The sequence below is a fragment of the Populus euphratica genome, unplaced genomic scaffold (assembly GCF_000495115.2).
Source record: "Populus euphratica unplaced genomic scaffold, PopEup_1.0 scaffold101.1, whole genome shotgun sequence".
Lineage (NCBI taxonomy): Eukaryota > Viridiplantae > Streptophyta > Magnoliopsida > Malpighiales > Salicaceae > Populus > Populus euphratica.
In genome coordinates this window covers 313,781-334,029 of record NW_011499894.1, presented here as the reverse complement: position 1 = coordinate 334,029, position 20,249 = coordinate 313,781, and the positions used below count along the sequence as shown (strand labels likewise).

General features: G+C 35.2%; 2 protein-coding genes and 1 long non-coding RNA gene across 4 annotated transcripts; all 3 read left to right on the top strand.

Moving 5' to 3' along the window:
* The first annotated feature begins 2,806 nt into the window (after positions 1–2,806).
* LOC105131757 (cytokinin dehydrogenase 1-like) lies at positions 2,807–5,616 on the top strand. The gene is made up of 5 exons (XM_011034890.1): positions 2,807–3,668; positions 4,014–4,141; positions 4,229–4,489; positions 4,592–4,854; positions 4,942–5,616. The coding sequence occupies exons 1-5, from the start codon at positions 3,008–3,010 to the stop codon at positions 5,249–5,251; spliced, it is 1,623 nt and encodes a 540-aa protein (XP_011033192.1). The 5' UTR covers positions 2,807–3,007; the 3' UTR covers positions 5,252–5,616.
* Positions 5,617–7,532: 1,916 nt separating this feature from the next.
* On the top strand, positions 7,533–8,091 carry LOC105131756 (uncharacterized). Its single transcript, XR_843492.1, has 2 exons — positions 7,533–7,945; positions 8,003–8,091. It is a non-coding gene; the product is annotated as an uncharacterized LOC105131756 (long non-coding RNA).
* A 1,096-nt stretch (positions 8,092–9,187) lies between these two features.
* Positions 9,188–19,096, top strand: LOC105131755 (uncharacterized). Of its 2 annotated transcripts, XM_011034888.1 has the most exons (12): positions 9,188–11,941; positions 12,022–12,152; positions 12,281–12,520; positions 12,987–13,116; positions 13,742–13,894; positions 14,069–14,313; positions 14,410–14,485; positions 15,274–15,480; positions 15,772–16,007; positions 16,584–16,662; positions 16,756–16,896; positions 18,495–19,096. In XM_011034888.1, exons 1-12 carry the CDS (start codon positions 9,377–9,379, stop codon positions 18,684–18,686), a joined length of 4,395 nt encoding a protein of 1,464 aa, XP_011033190.1. In that variant the 5' UTR covers positions 9,188–9,376; the 3' UTR covers positions 18,687–19,096. The 2 variants fall into 2 exon arrangements, with proteins under 2 accessions (XP_011033190.1, XP_011033191.1); XM_011034889.1 differs by lacking the exon at positions 18,495–19,096 and having other exon boundaries at positions 16,594–16,662; positions 16,756–16,847.
* The last annotated feature ends 1,153 nt before the right edge of the window (positions 19,097–20,249 follow it).

Sequence of the window (20,249 nt, the reverse complement as noted above, 5' to 3'; positions counted from 1 at the left end):
TCGTATCTTGAGAGAAACCATAGTCATTGTTTTATGATTTTTTTAGGAATAGATTGAAATCTAGCACAAACACCTACACAAAAATCAATGTCAAGTATACTAATAGTAATGTAAAATGGAGTCCTTATCATTCTTCCATAAAGTGAATAATCAACACTTTCCTACAGCTTATATGTAGGATCTAAGTTGATTTTAACAAATGTGCCACATGTGTACAAGCATGACTCTTTCCTTCTGTTTCAAACTTCTTAACCATATCTCTAGCATGCTTATATTAAGAAATAAAAATTTTATTTTCACTCTATTTAATTTATATGCCAAGAAAAAAGTTTAACTCACCAATTATACTTATTTTAAATTCAGATAAAACTTTTTTAGTAAACTCATAAGAAAGTGATTCACAAGTAACTCCAAACACAATGTCATCCATATAAATTTGAGTAATGAGGAGATGTCTACCAGTTTTTCTTACGAAAAGAGTTTTGCCAGCTTGTTCTCTTTTGAAATTGTTATTTTACAAATATTTTCTTAATAATTCATACCATACTTGTAGTGTTGGTTTTAGACCATAAAAAGCTTTCTTCAACTTATATATATGATCAAGAAATAAATGATTAGTGAAACATTTGGGTTATTCTATATAGACCTCTTCTCATAGAATTACATTTATGAATACACTCTTCACATCCTTCTAATATAGTTTAAAATTCAATTGATAAGGAATTACAAGCAGTATATGAAGAAATTTTAAATGAGCTATTGGCTAAATGTTTCATAATAATCAATCCCTTCGACTTGAGTGTATCCTTATACGACTAGTTTTGTTGATGATTGTTTCATATTCGTCTAATTTATTCTTGAAGATTTATTTAATTCCAATTATTTTGTGACTATCAGGACGTGGAACCAATTATCATACATAATTTCTTATGAACTGATTTAGTTTTTTATATATGATATTAATTCAACTTTCATCTTATAGGGTATATTCAACCTTTTTAGGTTTATTTTACAACAAATAACACATATATAAGACTTGATTGATAGCTTTTTTTCTTAACCTCATAATAATGTTCTTTTTATAATGATTATGTTTTATCCTTAATAAAGGTTTTTTCTCTCATAATTGTTTAAAAACGTGTGAAGAACTCTACTCATAGTTTTTCTTATCTTATTCTAATGAGGTTTTTTCAGTTATCTCAATGATATTATCAAGGTCTTTCTTCATATATTCCTTTAAATTGTTATCAACAACTACATTGATTGATTCCATGAAGGTTTGAGTTCATAAGTTATAGACTTTATTATGTGATGACTATCTAAGAAAGATTCATTTATCATTTTTGTTATCAAACTTATATAAGTTTTCTCGATCTCTTAAGATATAGAAAAAACTTATAAACACTTTAAAGTATTTGACTATAAGCTTTTCGTTGTTTCATAACTCATAAGAAGTGAGTTTTGTTCATAATCTAAATATAACATGGTTCAAAATATGTCTATTAGTGTTGAGAGTTTTTTCTATAAATACAGTGCAACTTTCTTACTATTCAACATGGTTTGAGCCATTTTTTGTATAGTTCTATTTTTTCTCTCAACTATATCATTCTGATAAAGAGTGATAGGAGAAAAGAATTCTTTATGTACTTTTTCATCATAAAAAAATTGAAAGTTAGTATTTTCAAATTCTTTTTTATAGTTATTGTGAATTATAGATATGGAAAAATTATTTAATGTTTACAATCCTTTGAACAAATTCCTCGTAAGATCAAAAAATTTAGACTTTTTTCTTAACAGAATAGCCTAAGTATATCTTAAATAGTTATCCACAATAACTATAATATATTTCTTTTCACTCAGAATTTAGTTTGAGTTGGACCTATTAGGTCTACTATATGCAACAATTCAAGAGTTCTTGAGGTTAGAATGTCAATGCTCTTCTTATATTGAGCCTTAGTTTGTTTTTTTTACTGACAAACTCCACACACCATCTTTCTAATTGCTTGCAGATTTGATAGACCACATATTACTTTTCTTTTAAAGATCTTTGAAGAACAAGTTATTTGGTTATGAAGAAAAACCTTTAAAGGAACTTTTTAAAAGATAAAAAAAAAACTTTCTAAGGCAACCAAACTCAAGATAGAAAACTTTCAGTAATTTAGAAGATTATAAAATAAGTATTTTCAACTACAAATCCTTTGTATCTATACAAATTTACTTTACAAGATAAATACTCTATATTGTCTTCTATTGCAATAAGATGCCAGTTGTTAGAAGTTAACACAAAAACTCTCCCTAGAAGAGTGCAGGCTTTTTATTTCTTTAGCAAATAATTCTCCTTAAAAATTTTCTTCACACTCCACTTGTTTGTGAAAAGTATATGCCATGAAATTACGTGGAACTCCCTCGAGCACTCTTGCTCCACTACAAGTATTATTCTATAAAATGCTTTTAAATATCATTCCTTATGTAAACATCTATATGATAAGGATAAAAATCTTTAATAAATATTATTTTTAAGTTTCCTAGTCTATTAAGTTCTTAACGTACCTTTAAAATACTTCATAAAAATAATTTTCTAACAGTATTTTTGAATAACTTGTATTATGTTTTTTGAAAAAACTTATTTGAACTTTTATATAATTTATCCAAACAAACTAGATAATCCAAACAAACTAAATAGTTACATAAATAATCACATTAAATCTTATAAAATAAACTTGAATAATTCCTTATCTAATTTGAATCAAGTAATGATATAAACAAATTCATTTTCATCCAAACTAATAATTATTTATCAATCAAAGCCATTCATTTCGACATTTACGTACACAGTTAATATGAAGTCACCACTGAATATTTTGACTGTGCCGCCCAAACCTTCCCTTTAAATTGTCGTCTCCATCTTCCATCTCCATAAGCTCTTCTGCACCTCTCCTTTTGCTATTCCTCACAAGTAGCGACTTGCACAGTTTCTCTCCTTCCTTCTCTTTCTAACACGGAACAAATGGGATCACCACCTTCGGCCTCTCTCAAACAGAACAACCTTATATTCCTTGTGTTTATCGTGATCTTATTCTTTTGCTCCATACCTGATAAAGCCAACCTTTGTTCCACCCAAGCTTCTGTCAACCCAAGTGTTGTTCCATATAAGAGCTCCTCCAACATCTCTTCATTAGAAACACTTCAGCTAGATGGCTACTTCAGCTTTGATCATATCGATTATGCAGCCAAGGACTTTGGCAATCGATATCATTTCCTACCTTTAGCAGTACTACATCCGAAATCGGTTTCTGATATTTCCAACACTATAAAGCATATTTTCAAAATGGGTTCCACTTCAAAGCTAACAGTTGCTGCTAGAGGCCACAGTCACTCGCTTCAAGGTCAAGCACAAGCTCATCAAGGTATAGTCATAAACATGGAATCCCTTCAGGGACCAGAGATGCAAATTCACACGGGAGAGCTGCCGTATGTGGATGCATCAGGTGGTGACTTGTGGATTAATATTCTACATGAGACTCTTAAATACGGGCTTGCACCAAAATCTTGGACAGACTACCTTCATCTCACCGTTGGAGGCACCTTATCAAATGCCGGAATTAGTGGACAGGCATTCAAACATGGGCCACAAATTAACAACATTTACCAGTTGGAGGTTGTCACAGGTATACTCACGCATGATTCTGTCATATAAAAATTTTCATGCTAGGCAGGCCCAATATCACAGTACAGATAGAAAGTCATTTCAGCATGACAAGGAGGATGCTCCAGTGATTTTATTACTTCGATTTTCATGAAAGAACAATTTTACCACGGCACACTAAGTTGCTGGAAGCTTTGCTTTTCAATTAGACTGAACCTGGGGAAAAATATCTTGAAAAGAATGCACCTTAAAAGAACAATGAAATTCACAGCAAGTTCTAACTATAACTAGCTAACTTGAAACAATGATTCAATTATTTAAAGTTAAATAAGGCACAATTGAATCTAACTTGATGCTCTGGGTGCAGGCAAGGGAGAAGTGGTTACCTGTACAGAGAAGCAGAATGCAGAACTCTTTTATGGTGTTCTTGGAGGACTTGGGCAGTTTGGAATAATCACTCGAGCGAGAATCTCTCTTGAACCAGCACCAAAGATGGTAAGAATTAGACTCTTAAAATCTCTATGCATTGCTATAATGTCACAAGGAACTCTTATCTATTGTGTAATTTATCACTTTTTACAGGTGAAATGGATCAGAGTACTATATGATGAATTCTCTAAATTTTCCAATGATCAAGAACGTTTAATATCATCCAAGGATTCTTTTGACTATATCGAAGGGCTTGTGATAATAAACAGAACCGGTCTCCTCAATAACTGGAGATCCTCCTTCAATCCAAGAGACCCGCTTCAGGCCAGTCGATTCATCTCAGAAGGAAAAACTCTCTACTGTCTAGAAATTGCTAAATACTTTAACCCAGATGAGTCCGATATAACGAACCAGGTTAGACTTGCACAGAGGACACTGCAAAACACCTCTTAGGATCCCAACATAGATTTTACATAATCGAAGCCCGCGTTCCTAACCTTATTTTCTCTCATGCAGAAAACTGAGAGCCTATTGTCAGAACTGAGCTACATTTCATCCCCACGCTTTCTGTCAGAAGTTTCTTACGTGGAATTCCTGGATAGAGTCCACCTGTCTGAAATCAACCTCAGGTCAAAAGGTTTATGGGAGATTCCTCACCCATGGATAAATCTTTTAATCCCTAGAACCAAAATTATTGAGTTTGCTCAGCAGGTCTTTGGCAATATTCTTACAGGCAATAGCAATGGTCCCATCCTTATCTATCCGGTGAACAAGTCCAAGTACTCTCATACGAGAAACAAAACTATTAATTTCCCCTCAATTTTCGAATATTATATTATTAACCTGATTTTTCCTTCGCATTGCAGGTGGAACAACAGGACATCTTTAATCACCCCAGATGAAGACACTTTCTACCAAGTGGCATTCTTATCCTCTGCAATGCCATCTTCCACAGGAAGAGATGGCTTGTTTCACATTCTAGCCCAAAACCAAAGAATTCTAGATTTCTGTTCCAAAGCCGGTCTTGGAGCCAAGCAATATATGCCTCATTACAGCACCCAGGAAGAATGGCAAGCTCATTTCGGCCCGCAATGGGAGGTTTTTGTAAATAGGAAATCAACTTATGACCCAATGGCAATCCTAGCTCCTGGCCAAAGAATCTTCAGAAGGAAATAGCTTTCTCATGATGCTGGCCACTTATAAGGAATATCAGGAAAAGATTCCTCGGGAGAATATGGACCATAATGCGTACAACTGTAAATTACAATTATAAGGTCTGATGGAAAGTTGGGTTGCCACAGCAATCGTCAGCATAATAGAGAGTAAGAGTCAGCAGGCCATTTAGTTGTTAATAAAAATGAAAATTTTAAGTAGGCAATTCTGTAAAGAGGGTTTATAGCATTAGCTCATGATGATCTTTAAACATATCATGCACTTATTTTCTTTTATTTCTTTGAGCGAGGAGAAAGCATCTATCTGTATTCCATGAATAACAAAATCATGCAAACAGAAACATGAAATAAATAATTAATAAATTCAAACCACGGAGTCACAAGTTACGAACATGCCACAAAATATCAGAAGCCAGAAACACCAGAAAAGTTGTCCGTGGCAACCAGGTCTCAAGGACTGGCAAAACAACTGCTTCCTTTCTGTCGCTTCTGTCCAGCCAAGACCTGGTCTTTGTATTTCTCCCTGTGGCTCTTCATAGTTTCTAGCATCAAGGATTGTTGCTTCAAAGCCAGTTGAATCACTTGCAACAGGAAGAAAGCTACTTATATCATCTCTAGCTCCAAAGCCACCAGCTCGTATAACATCATCTGGTGTTATGGAAGCCTCCATTTTTACTTCCCCAGGTCTGTCCTCTTCTAAAGGAGCATCTGGAGAAACAAGTTCCTGCGCTTTCCAATCAACCACGTTAACTTTAATTTCGTGTTGTCTCCTGGAGAACTTGGACCAGGTCTTGGAATATCTTTCACAACATTCCTGGAAAAGTTGGTTTCAGCTGCATCGTTACCTGTTCTGTTTTCATCAGTATCTGGGGCATCCTGGAAAAGGAAAACAAACTGACGTAGGAAAGCCAGCGTTTGCATGTAAATATATTTTCATAAAACAAAAAAAAAAAGAATGGAACGACGGAAAACTGAAATATATATCACAATTAAAAGATAAATTTAAGTTGGGCCTCGTAATAAACTTCGGCCATATGTAAAGGTGAGATTCCAGTATTCAGGTAACAAACAGAATCTCTCAAGCAGCCATATTTCAAGACTATGGTTGTTCTGGACGTATAATAAAAACGAAAAATTCTAAAGGAGTTCGAAAACCTTAACAAATCTGAGCACTTCATTTTCTTATTGTGGGCAATAAAATAATTATATGGGAAAAGTTGGAAAATCATAACACACTGATAAATAGAAGTAACACGATCCTTATTGATTGTGTCAGCTATGTATAGGATGTTACCCCTAAGCTTACCTATGTAAGAAAGAAAAGGAAAGAAAATAAGAACAAAGACTCTAAGATAACCAAGTCACGAAATCTCTCCAAAAATTTTATGTCAGCACTTGTTTGTTTGTTACACCTGCTCCAGGATCTATACTACCAGAATTAGATTAGACAAGTCAATTCCAGTAACCAGCATTCCAGAGCTTGACTCATGAAGAAGGCTGAAGACAACATTATTAAACTCAAAGCATTCATGTTCATGTAAGCAACACGTATAGCTTGTCTTGTAATTTGAAGGCTCCTTCAAACTTTTCAAATCTATCTGCATTAAATTTGAAGGCATGCTTTTGTGGAAGAAGCTAGTCTTATCTGAGAATGAGATACGACTCAGATTGCTGAAAGAGGAAAACAGAAAGAATGATTAACTCATTTTGACGTTGCATAGCTACATGTATTAGACAAAAATATATTTATGGAAGTCGTCATCAGGACCATCTACAAAATAATAGAGATCTACTACGGTCTGATTTGATATTTTTTACTAAAATGTGAGCTATCATTGCGAGTAAAAACGCTTCAAAGGTACTTTAAAATCAGCACTATGCGTGCATGTTCTAATCTTAATTTCGTGGTAATAATATTGTTCTTTAACATTTAATGGCACATCGTTGATTTTTTACTTCCCCACAACATTTAAGATAGCTAATCTGCTCTCAATGGGAAGCATGCTACTGTTACAAATGAATTTCATACAAAAGGTCTGGGTTCTGCAACAGCAACCTCCTCGGATCCATTTACTCAGTATAACGGTGACGAGTGTCAAAAATGATTATAAACACTTTTATCACAAGTTACCAAAAGATTCAGGAGGCAAAGGGCCATTACAAACAGCAGGGTGAGCATAGCACCAGCTCGAAGTGGTCCACTAAATTCTCTGGTGAGTTTAGTTGTTCCGAGTATGAAATTCAATTCCCTGACCCTTTTTTATGCAGATCAAAATAAAAATAATTTTCTTGCATGAAATACTCAAAGGACTGCCTACAAGCCCAAACTGGCGAAGGATCTCTCAAGGCATGAAAAATAAATTACACAAAAAAACTGCAGAGCTGACGCCTGATTGAAGAAGTTAATTTTTACTTGAAGTGATACACAAGTTCATACCATGTAAAACCTTGACCGACATGTGATCCATGGGGCATGAAAACATAACCCAGATGGTTCTCGTGAATATAAGATCCTCTGTAAAAAAAGCTAATCGAAACAGCACCTGCTATAAGATTCCGTGTTTATAAACTGTGGATTCTAAATGATTTTTACCACGAAACATCGAGCACAGAGACAAATTTAACAATGACTGGATCAAGAAATCAATAAGCATCAGTTCTTAGACAGAAAGATGCTGTTAGCTTTGACAGATAAAACGTATTCAGATAATTCATTGTTAGAAACAAGTCGTCTGAGAACACTTGAAGCTTGAAGATCATGGTTTCTAAAGTACATTAACAACACTCAATTCAACCAGCAACCTGGCTCCTAAAGAACACCCAACATCAGTAAGACTACATTTTTTGAAAGCCAATCAATTGGTAACAGAAATTGATGCAGAGCAAGTCAAGGAGATTTCCTCCCTCCTCAAAAAAGTTACAGCTGCATTGGCACTACACTAAAATGGTTTAGCAGTAAATCTACGAGCAATATAATCACTCCTAACTGTCTCTCATTTCACTTTAATCCCTACTTACTTACTATTAAGAATTTAAAACACTTGAATTTTTACTTTCGCATTAATTAATAAATCAAGACAGCAAAAATTACGTAATGATTAAAAAACAACTTATCATAAGAATACCACGAGAAACCATTAGCATTCACTACATCAGCACAAGAAAAACTACAGCTCTCGGATATTTTTAATGAAGGAAGAGGAAAGGAAAGGAGTGTGGTGATTATGATATTTGAATGTTGTAGGGTTTTGAAAGGAGAAAGGATGATTGATTGAGTTTAGTGTTTACCTGAGAGAAGAGAAGAGAAGAGAAGAAAGTAGGAGTCTGTTCAGCTTTTGCTTTCGCTTTCGCTTTGCCACCTTTGTGGCGACGGTGTCGGTGCGGGATTCATTTGGCGTTTTGCTAGTTTGTGTCATCATTGGTGTTGGTTGGAAAGCTTCTTGGCTAGCATTCGACGTGGATTCTCAGACACTTGTTTGCCCACCCCATGCTATCGTCACCTTTTTTCCATAGGATTGATCGGAAAAATCTGACGAGGAGTGGATCCGATCTCAAAAGCTTGGATGGGTTAATTTATAAGTTGATTTGAAAAACTAGAAAAAAAAAAGTAATCAATATTTGTAAAATTAAAATACATAATCATTCCTCTTATGATTTTCTCCTTTGAACCATATTTTAAAAAAGTAGATTTTAAAAAATACATATTTAAGTAAGACGAATTTTTATATAAAAAATAGATGAAAGGCAGATTGTTATTAATAAGAAATATTATTTTAATTTTTATAAAATTAATATTTAAAATAAAATTGTATATAGAACCCAATATTTTTTTATTTTTTTACGATTGCAGAAGCTACTGCAGCACACCCCAACTCTAGTCGCCCTCTATTTTTCCTATATTTATTTAATTATCTATTCGCTAAATAAGGGTGAACACAAGACTTTGAAATTCAACGAGTAAGCAACGAACGGTACAATTTACCTGTCTAAACCTCACTCTCCCCTCCTCTCTCTCGCTAGTCGCTTCCTGCGAAACGGAGAAAAACCCTAACACCAAAAATCTCACAACAATCCAAACAATATCTTCAATTTCACTAAAACCTAAATCTCCTCTTCTGTATTGCCTCAAATGTCATCGGCTGCGGCCGTCGATATCAGGTCACCGGTCACCTCCAAACACCCTTCCTCTCTCCAAAACTCTAACCCCACTCCAATTCAGAATAACCACCGCCAAACTGTAAATGCTACGTTTTATGGTAAATCCAGCGAAATCGATATGAATAAAAACGGGTCACATACCGGGACGGGACGGGCGAGGCCGAGGCTGATGAAGGTGAGGAAGCAGTTACATGGGAGGAACAAAGGAGAGGGTCGGGGTGAGTCCGGTTCCGGGTCGGATTTTAACCCGTTTAAGTCAGTAGGTGATGATTTAGATGGGAATAGTTGTGTGTCCAATGTGGGTTTTGTGTTTGGCGCAAATGGGGGTGTAAAAGGTGGGGATTTTGATCTGGGTTTGAATTCTAGAGTGGAATTAGATTCTAAAGAAACAGGATTTGGTGGAAATGTGGGGCGGTGGAGAGAAAAGGAGCCAGCTTTGGGTTTGAAAGCGGAGCCTACGGAGCTTGGTAATATGGGTTTTGTGTTTGATGCTAATGGGAACGGTGTTGGGGTGAAATCTGATGTGGAGAATAGAGAATTGAATGAGTGTGTTGTGAATGCAGGCGGAGTAGAGAGTGAAAAGGTCAGTAATGCGGGTGACGGTGAGTTTTGCGATGACAAAAGTGAATTAAGATCAAGTTTGAATTCCAATAAGGGAGATTCTAGTGGGAATGGGGTGAAGTTGGGTTCTGATGATGTTGGTTTTGTGTTTGGTGCTGCTCGTGAGGCTTTCAGTTCAAATGTGGGGGCTTCTGCTTCTAGTTTTGTATTTCGTGCTAATGCTGATGATTCCATTGCAAATGTAGACGTTTCTGGTTCTAGTTTTGTATTCAGTGCTGATACTAATGATTCTAGTGCAAATGTGGGGGTTTCTGGTTCAGGGTTTGTGTTTGGTGCAAGTTGGTTTGATAAGAAGTTAAATTCCAACGAGGGAAAACGAGAATCTGGTGAAAGTTCTGGAAATTCAGTCTTTTCTGATACAGGGAAGATTAAATTCAAGAATGAGGCCGAGCTTCATGAAGTGGAAGGTAATAGTAATGGCGTTTCTGTGTTTGGTAGTAGCAGCAAGAAAAGTTGCAATCTTAATGAATGTGCGGTTACGAACTTCCCTGTTGAGGTCAAGTCAAGTGGCGGAACTTTTTTAAACTACAACATTTCAAAGGATCAAAATGGTAATCTGGATTCTAGTGTCAATGGTAAGGGTCAGTTTGCACCATTTCCAAATAGTAGTAATGCAGCTAGGACATCTAGCATTAACCCAATATTTAATCTTCCAGAAGAGATTAAGAAACTAAATATTAATGAGTTCAAGAATGTTCATGGAGCCGACAATGAGAATTCATCTGCAAAGGATGATTCTTTATTTGTTATCAGAAGCAGTAAAAAGGCTTCTGCCTCTTCTAATGGAAATTCAGATACTTGTTCTCGTGAACAGAATGCTGCTGTGGGTTCGGGTGGTGATAAATTTGAATCCAGTGACAAGAATAGTAGTTGCAATACCGGTAGTACTTCTATCAGAACTTCGAGTTCAGAATTATTTAGGTTTCAGGCAGGATGTGTGAAGACTTATCTTGAGGGCCAATTACCTGAAGATCGAATGAATGATGATACAAAACTCAATGGAGCTGCTCCTCTAACTTCATTCTCATTGGCTGGTTTTGATTCCCAAGTACATAGTGAAGTTTCTGAAGCAACAACTATGGCTGGAGTTGAAAGGGAAAATAACAAAAGTAGTTCTACAAGTGATCTGGGTGGATTAGGGATGTCCTTTACAGACTTCAAAACACCATGTGATCCTTTTTGTTTAAAAACAAGTGTATTTCCAGAATCAAATAAGAAACCAGAATTTACTGTAAATAACCGATCAAAGAAGGGAAAAAGATTAGAAATGAGGGTAAAGTTGAAGCAAGATTCTTTACGTAAGCAACTCCCAGAGCAAGTTCATGTGCAAAATGAAAGGTGCGGCCAAGAAAATCTAAGTTCTTCCGGATGCTACTCACCCATGGATTTTTCTCCTTATCAGGAAATTGCAGCTGCTGGGAAATTTTCTGAAGAAACTTCTGTGACATTAAATGATTCCAACCCCCAAGAAAATGATTGTGCACCCGCAATGTTCCTTTCAACAGCGACAACTGGTCTCAGAGAGGTTGAAGCATTAGATGTTAAGAAAGATGATGGGAGGCCAAGAGAGAAGATGAATCAGGAGAGTTTTGGTTGTGGTTCTGAAAGATGTTTCATGGGTGATTGTATCTCTAAAGGGTTTGTTTTTGGTGCTGAAATGTCCTGCCCTGGTTTCAACTATGAGCAGGTGAGTAGCAGCAATGATGGTGCAGCTTCCGCTGAAGTTACGCATGGTTTAAAGACAGAAAGCAGCCATCAAATGCAATTTTCCTTTGCTTCAGGTTTGGAAGATGTAGATGCGAGAAAATTTTCCTTCTCTGCTTCATCCTGCTCATCAACACCAAAACGGCTGTATAGAAAGAAATATAGGAGGAAACCTCCATGCGAACCATTTATTTTTGTCCCAAACCCAAATGTAAGTAAAGTCAATTATTATTCTTTCCAAATTCAATCCATGCCCGCACTTCTGTATATATAGCTTTTGACACTGTGCAGGGTCAAGGAGAAGATTTATCTACTCGACAGAAAAAGGTGGGGAATAAATCTGAAATAAATGAATTGGCGAAGCAAGGTTCAATCTCATCCACTGGCTCTGTTCAGGAAGAATGTGAGATGTGGCGAGCAAGGTGCTTTCTACATAAAATCTATTAATGGCTAAATAGCTCCCACATTGTTTACTGCTGAATATTAGTATATATTACTTTTGAGACTGTGCATTTGATACTAAAGTTGGATAGGGTTTGGTTTTTTCCAGGGGAAATCATGCTTATCAAAATGGGGATATGTCGAAGGCAGAGGATTTTTATACATGTGGGATAAATTCCATTCCTTCTAGTGATATTTCAGGATGCTGTCTTAAGCCTCTTGCTATTTGCTATAGCAACCGTGCTGCAACGCGGATGTCTCTTGGAAACATGAGGGAGGCGATAAGAGATTGCATAAAGGCTGCTGACCTAGACCCCAACTTTTTCAAAGTTAAAATAAGAGCTGCTAAGTAAGTCCTTTGCATGGGGTGCATGAAGCAAAATTTACATCTTATCTCTTTCAAATGGTTTGTTTCCTTTGCATCGCACCTGAGAATGGCTCTCTTTGAATTGTCATTTCTTATATGCTGACTTCATCTGAAGGATAGGAGTTGTTTGGTTGTGATTCATATGTAGATTGTATATGATACCTATATGTTGATACCTATATTCTCTATGCTAAATGGTGTCCTCTATATTCTAAATATGTGTGAATTTGTTTTTGTTTTAAATCCCCATATTCTGTATGTCCACCATGAGTGGTCCCTTTTGACCATTTACACTGATTAAGAATAGCTAATAAATGCTTTGTCAGTTAGTCTTCTTTTGATTGACCTTACTGCATTATCCCCATTTGCTTCTTGCTGAATATAGCATCTGTTTGAAAATGGTGTGTTGCATGCTGTAAACATGTGGGGATTTTTTTTCCCTCTCCAGTTGTCATCTTCAGCTGGGACAAGTTGAGGATGCACTTCACTATTTTAATAAGTGCTTGGAATCTAGAGCTGGTGTGTGTTTGGATCGAAGAATCACAATAGAAGCTGCTGATGGCGTACAGAAAGCTCAGGTATGCATTTATTAGCTTAAGTGGTGCTGATCTGGCCATCTTATGGTAGTAGATATATGATGCTTTTCATTTGTTTTATATCGGTCTTACTTCTAAAATAGTAGCGGTGAAAAAAGTTCAAATAAAAGAAGAGATATAGAGGATAAAGGTTACTTTTCCACTTTGGAATATCTCGTACCTTTTTTCCTTAAGCACATTACTTTTTCGAGCAGCAGCTCCTAGTTAAGCAAAATAATGCAGTTCTCAAGGCTAAATAGGATAGAACTAGGTTTCCTTTTCTGGCAGATTACAATTCAACAAACATTACATCCTACAGGCGGTATAAATCATATCTTTATAAGTGTTGCATTGTTAAATTGGCCTGTAAAATCTAGAAAGAAATTTGTTTTGATTACAAAATGTGTAGTTGGGACACAAAAATAGGCGCTCATTTTTCATTGATTTCACATTTTGGGTGGGCTATCATAAATTGCTTCTTAATGATTAAATCATCCTGTCACTGTGACATGGATGGTTGGAGTTATTTGTCTTTTGGATCTTCCTTCCTCTTCCTTTCCTGCTATCCATGTGTGCATTTGCAAGAGATTAATTCCATGACTGATCGAGTGGTTTTCCTTTCTTCCAGAAAGTGGTAGAGTGCATAAACCATTCTGCAAAACATTTGGAAGAGAGAACATATGATGCAGCACTTAATGCTCTAGATGTGATTGCCGAGGCCTTATCTATTAGCCCCTACTCAGAAAGACTACTGGAAATGAAAGCGAAGTTTCTGTTTATGGTCTGTGCTCTTTCAACATTTTATTTTATTTTATTTTTTTTGCTCTTGTTCAAGTGACTAAATAATTTCAAATATTGAAGAATGCCAGTTGATAAATTTCTGCCCATAAGAGTATTTCATTTGTTTGCCTCTAGGTCTTTTCTAATCATAGGCTGTTTTGGTGGCATTTTGTAGTTGCGCAAGTATAAAGAGGTAATTCAGATGTGTGAGCAGACTCTTAGTGCTGCTGAAAAGAATTTTGTTTCAATAGGTGTGGATGGGCAGTTTGTAGATATTGGCTGTTCTGAAAGTGAAAATTGCTCATTCGCAAGGGTGTGGAGATGGCACTTAATTTCAAAGTCCTACTTTTATTTGGGAAAGCTTGAGGTGGCTCTTGATTTACTTCAGAAATTAGAGCAAATGGGATCCATCAGTTGCAAGTAAACACATCATATCATCAATTCAGATCCAATTTTAGTTGATATTTCTTTCTCAAAATAACTTTGAGGTCCATGATAATAATTTGAACTATGCAGGAAAGCAGATGCAAGGAAGATATTGGAATCATCTGTTACATTAGCTGTCACCATACGTGATCTTTTACATCATAAGGTATGCTGTTGATTGCTTTAAGTTCACCTCTGTTCTTAGGTTTCAAAATGATATATGATGCGTGATGGTTTCTATAACATGAAAGTCATCCTCAATGTTTTAGATGGGTTAGAATACCGGGTAATAAGGGTGCTGCATGGTATTTATGTCTTTTTGTTTGTTGATGTTGACAACATCGTGGTCAACATGTCAACTAGTGAAACTTTTGATAAAAATCTAAAATCTATATACCCTAATGTACTATGTGCATATAACGTTGTACATAATCTTATGATTCATATCACCATGTCATCTTAATCTGTGCCCGTTTTAAGCAAATGACCACTAATGTTATAACTGTTTTCTCCATGCTCATTTTTTAACAATGTATAGACATTTAAAAATTGCAGATGATGAAAAAAAATAATCCAGTGGAAATAATAATCAGGTAGCTTTTGGTATTGTTGATGCTCGGGGTTGGTTTGATTGGATTTCCTATTCTGAAGGACTTTTAACAATGTAGATTTGGTCAACTGATTTCATTTATTGAGTTTGTGTTTGGAAAATCTGCTATATGTGTTATCATTATATGATATAATTAATACCCATAGAAAACTAGGGCTGGAATGGACATTCCAATTGTTAATGATTGTCTATGAAAATAGATTAAGTGATTTGTGTTTGGTGTTTGATTCGGTTCTGGGTTTCCTCTGGCAGTCTTATGGTAGATTACATATTCCACGGTCTTACTCTTGTCTTTTCATGAAATTCTTCCAGCTGAACTAATTTAGCATTCTTGTCAATTACAGAGTGCAGGAAATGAAGCAGTTCGATCAGCACGGTACACCGAAGCAGTAGAACATTATACTGGTGCTTTGTTAAACAGTATTGAATCCCGCCCTTTTGCAGCAATTTGTTTTGGAAACCGTGCTGCTGCACACCAAGCACTGGGGCAGATTGCTGATGCCATTTCTGATTGCAGCCTAGCTGTGGCACTTGATGGAAATTACTCAAAGGTTTATCTCTAAAATATGTCTTGCCACCAGTTAGTTGGTAATTTGATATGGAGCTCATCAAGGAAGAATTAAATGTTTCCTTTAACATTATTAAATAACACAAATACATGCTATGAATTGCATCCTTTGATGAACATGCACATATTTTGCCTGCCAATTTGCTCTGTAAGAGGGAAGAATTCTGCTTAATTTACATAAAAGGTGTGTGAGATATAGACATCAAATTTTAACAACTGTTTACATGGTTGCCTGATTGACCCACTATTAATTGCTCAATTGGAACTGGTGCAGGCAGTTGCCAGAAGAGCTGCTTTGCATGAGAGGATTAGAGACTATGGACAGGCAGCTAGTGACCTTTATAGGCTTATTTCTATTCTTGAAAATCAATCCGATGGAAAAGTCAGACAGTCCAGCAAACCTGCTAGATCCACCAGTTGGACAAAAGAATTAAGGCAAGCTCGTCAGCGTTTGTCCTTAATGGAAGAAGAGGCTAAGAAAGGAATCCGTTTGGATTTTTATTGTATTTTGTAAGTCATTTTGGAACCTTCAACGCATTATGCTTTCACTGGAACAACATCATGTTTGTAATGTTTAGATGCTATTGTTTTCTCTAAACCAGATATCTGTGGTGCTTCTAGAATCATAGTGGTATTGTTGCCAGATTTGTTGCGCTATAATCATTATTTTCTTTGTCAAGGTTTTTAAAGCTGAGCCTTTCTGAGCATAAAATTTAATTCTATCATGGTATATGCTTTACCAAGTTTCAAATTCTCAATATATACATAAGCGCGTATATAATGAGAATTTGAAAATTGGCAAAGCTCTTTAATTAAGAATGTGTTGTGCCCTTTTTCTTTCTTTCTTTTTTAAGAATTGTAAAATACCTCGAATCTGCCCAGTTACAAATCATTCTTTTACTGGAAAGAAAAGAGGCTCTGCTTTTTTTAATTGTATTTAATCTGTTACTGTTCCCGCATCTTTGGGCTAACATGGTGATATTTGTATCTAAAACAATCAAGGCAATTTTCTGGTCATAATTAAATGCAGCATGCCGGCATTTTATACTTTCATAATTTATCAACTATATATAATTTCTTTGTTAGGGGAGTCAAGGATTCCGAGACAGCATCTGATATAAAAAAGGCATACCATAAAGCAGCACTTAAACATCACCCGGACAAGGTTTCTAGCTTTCCACCCCTGCATATTTATTACTGCTGATCATGTTTCCAAATCTTACTGGTTTCTCTTGTATGTTTTTTTCCCCAATTGTAGGCTGGTCAGTTCCTGGCAAGAAGTGAAAGTGGAGATGATGGGCAGCTCTGGAAAGAAATTGTCCAGGAGGTTCACGCAGATGCTGACAGGCTATTTAAGATGATTGGAGAAGCATACGCAGTACTCTCTGACCCCACTAAGGTTTGTTATCCACTTGATTTCAATAGGTCTAATAGGTGGCTGTATTCTAGATTTTGAGCTTTCTTCATTCAGATACCTGTACTGTCATCAATTCCTATCTCATCAGGTGTGTTTCACCTTTAAATTGTGTGGCTAGTCTTTTACATCTTTAAGCAACCTTGTCTGTGTGGCTGCTATTGTTGGTCACCTTGATTACTATGAATGAAGGCATCCTTTGATTAGCAGCAGTTAATCAAAATTGGAAATGGATTGTTTATAATTTGCATGTATGAATGCACACGTGTGATGTATACTTGGATTTTGGTTGGTGTAGAAAAACTAAAAAATCATTGCCAATGTCACAATTATCACAGTTGCAACCGCCACTCATTGCCATCAATGCTGGCAACATTTTTCCATTACCACCTTCATCATGTTTGCTATTGCCATCACCACCTCTTCTACATATAACAGCCGCCACCCGCCACCTCTTCTACCATGGAAGCACTATCATCATCATGACCATCAATGTTGCTCCCTCTATTATAAACATCAATATTACCTCTGCCATTGTTGCTGCCATCCGTGATAACCATTATGGCATGATCAATTCTACCACCAACTATAACATGGGCATGACAATTGCTGCAACACCATCACTGTGATAAACATGTGCTGCATTATAATTCTTGACTCATTTGCTCCAGACACATAAAGATGGTCAAAGATTCTATCTTGTAATTGGTTGTTTTTCCTGTAGTGGTTTGTTTATCATTGTAATTTGTATTTCTTCTTGTAATGGTTTGTTATTTAACGTGATCTGTATTTTGTCTTGTAGCCTATCTAGCATCCTAAATGGTATTTTGTCTTGTCTGTCTGTAGTGTAATTCGTGTTTCATTCTGTATTTTATATTGTTTCTCAGCATTAGTCTGTTTCCCTGTTATATTTCAAATATAGTACCAAGGTATGTTTTGTTTTCCAAATAATTCGTTATCTATTCGAGTCCCTTGGTTCTTATTCAAGCATTCCATTCATGGTAATTGAACAGTATTGAAACCTTTTGAGTTTTTCTAAATTTTCTTTGTTTTTCCTTTTCATTATTAATGACCTTGTGAACTAGAAGGGAATATGTTATATGCTAATTGTAATCTATTTGTTTTCTTTATTTCTTTCCTTTTCTGTTTCAGTCCACTGTATTACTACTATGGAAGGTGTTTAACTTGCTGTTATAAATTACTTGTGTGAAGAAAATAGTAAGCTGTTCATCCTTGATCCCATATAACTTGGACAGACATGACTTCTCAATTACAGGATTGTGTTATTCCATATCTGTTTTCTGCATCCTGCTTTTAGTTAAGGTTGTTAACTACTAGGAGCATGACTGAAATCGTATGTTATCTGTTTGTCTGACTAGTGAACTAGTTTTTGTGCCCAAGTTAAAATTCAACTTGTAACCTATCGACCTTAAACAAGGACTAGAGCACATTGTTGAATGAGGTTTGAGATTTTATCTAGAAATTCTAGTTGGCTCTCAAGCAAGAACATGTTCTCTTATTCTGTTTGCATTTTTTGATTAGCAACCAGTGCCTCATTTTGATGCATTGTTTTGAATTGTCAGCGTTCGGAATATGATCTTGACGAGCAAATTAGAAGAGCATCAAAGGAGAGCAATGGAAGCAGTCCTCATGGAAGAACATCATACACACGTGGCAATTCAAATGAGAAAAATGAGTACCGGCGAAATTGGCAGGATAATTGGAAGACTTATGGTTATTGGAAGACTGATGGTTATTCACGTTCACGCTGGTAGGAGAAATATCCTATGTCCCAGGATTTATATGCAAATTGCTTTTTTCAGATCAAGGTCAGGTCAGCTTTTACGGAACAAAGTTCAAGATGGATCTTCAGGACAGAGTAACCATTGATCTGGTCTAGCAACCAACAGCCTGATAATGGATCCAGACTGATTGGCATTGGTCTAAAAATGGATGTCTTCGTAGAGTAGGCAGATTTCAATCTAAGAAATGTCCAGTTCTTACGGAGGGTTAAAGGGAACATTCGGTTGGAGAAGGATACTGGACCATGAAGGGCATTGTTTGCAATCATACTTTATACCTGGCTCTGCCATCGTGTCTTGAGCCAAGAGGAACTTTGGACAAAGAAAGAGTAGGGGTTTGTTTTTTTTTTTTCAACCCCCATAGAGAAAACAGAGAAGATTTACTTCTAATTGTTTGTTTTCCACAAATACCACAGGGCCATTATCTAAAAACAAAAATGCAGGTTGTTTCGTTCTTGTAACCTCCTGGCCTAGCACCTGCCTGGTTTGTGGTGGAAAGTTTTTCACCACAGAAAACTTTGCAAGTTATATATTAAAGAAAAAACAAATGTGTAAAAGTTTTGAGTGGTAGTGCATAAAACTAAGATCCCCGTTTTCAATCGAGACCAAGCCTGGAAAGAGAGTGAGCCGATCAGAACTAGGAGATGATAGGATAGCTATACTGGCTGATACGCTCTTCACCGTTGATACTGTGTTTGGAAACACGGCACCGTGTTTCAAGTAAAAATTATTTTGAATTTTCACTAGCATGACAATCTTAAATTGATCGAAAATTTATCACAATTTCAAGCAGGTTGGAAATGCAGTTGAAATTATAATTTTTTAAATTAAAAATTTTTTATTAAAAATTATTTTTTAAATGTTTTTAGAATATTTTGATGTTCTAAATTTTAAAAAATTAAAAATATATATTATTTTAATATATTTTTAAATAAAAAATATTTTTAACTGTAATTATTATTATAATCTCAAACAGGTCTGTAAAATGTAAGGTGAATGTCATCAGTAGTGACAAATAAACATGATTACTAATATTTTTTTAAAACAAAAAAAAAATAGCTAAAAAACCTTTTTAATTAAAGGAAATTCACTTTTTAAAAATAAAAAAATAAATAAATAAATATAAATATTAGGCCTGAAAATTAGTTCTTTAGAAAAATAGATTTCTGGAAAGTAAATTATTTTTTAATATTTGGTAGTGTTATAAAAATAAGTTGAAAAATATTTTTCATTATTTGGTTATATTATGAAAAATAAGTTGAAAAATAACTTATTAATATTTTTTTTGAGTTTATTAGAATAATAAAAAAAATAAATCTTATAAATTAAAAGATTAAATGTGAATGAAATTGAAAAAAAATTAATTTCATAAATTATCTTAAATAAAATAAATAACAATCAAAATAATATAGTTCAAATCTAACAAATAAAAAAATTAAAAAATGATGAAACTAAAATAATAATAATTAAAATTTTATAAATTATTTTAAATAAATAATTAATAATCAAAAAAATAAAGACCAAATTTAATAAATA

Coding starts and splice junctions, on each gene's coding strand:
- LOC105131757 (XM_011034890.1), top strand. CDS start 3,008: ATGGGATCACCACCTTCGGCCTCTCTCAAACAGAACAACCTTATATTC. Junction 4,142..4,228: donor TTGAACCAGCACCAAAGATG/GTAAGAATTAGA, acceptor CACTTTTTACAG/GTGAAATGGATCAGAGTACT. Junction 4,855..4,941: donor TATCCGGTGAACAAGTCCAA/GTACTCTCATAC, acceptor TTCGCATTGCAG/GTGGAACAACAGGACATCTT.
- LOC105131755 (XM_011034888.1), top strand. CDS start 9,377: ATGTCATCGGCTGCGGCCGTCGATATCAGGTCACCGGTCACCTCCAAA. Junction 13,117..13,741: donor ATGGCGTACAGAAAGCTCAG/GTATGCATTTAT, acceptor CCTTTCTTCCAG/AAAGTGGTAGAGTGCATAAA. Junction 14,314..14,409: donor ATGGGATCCATCAGTTGCAA/GTAAACACATCA, acceptor TGAACTATGCAG/GAAAGCAGATGCAAGGAAGA.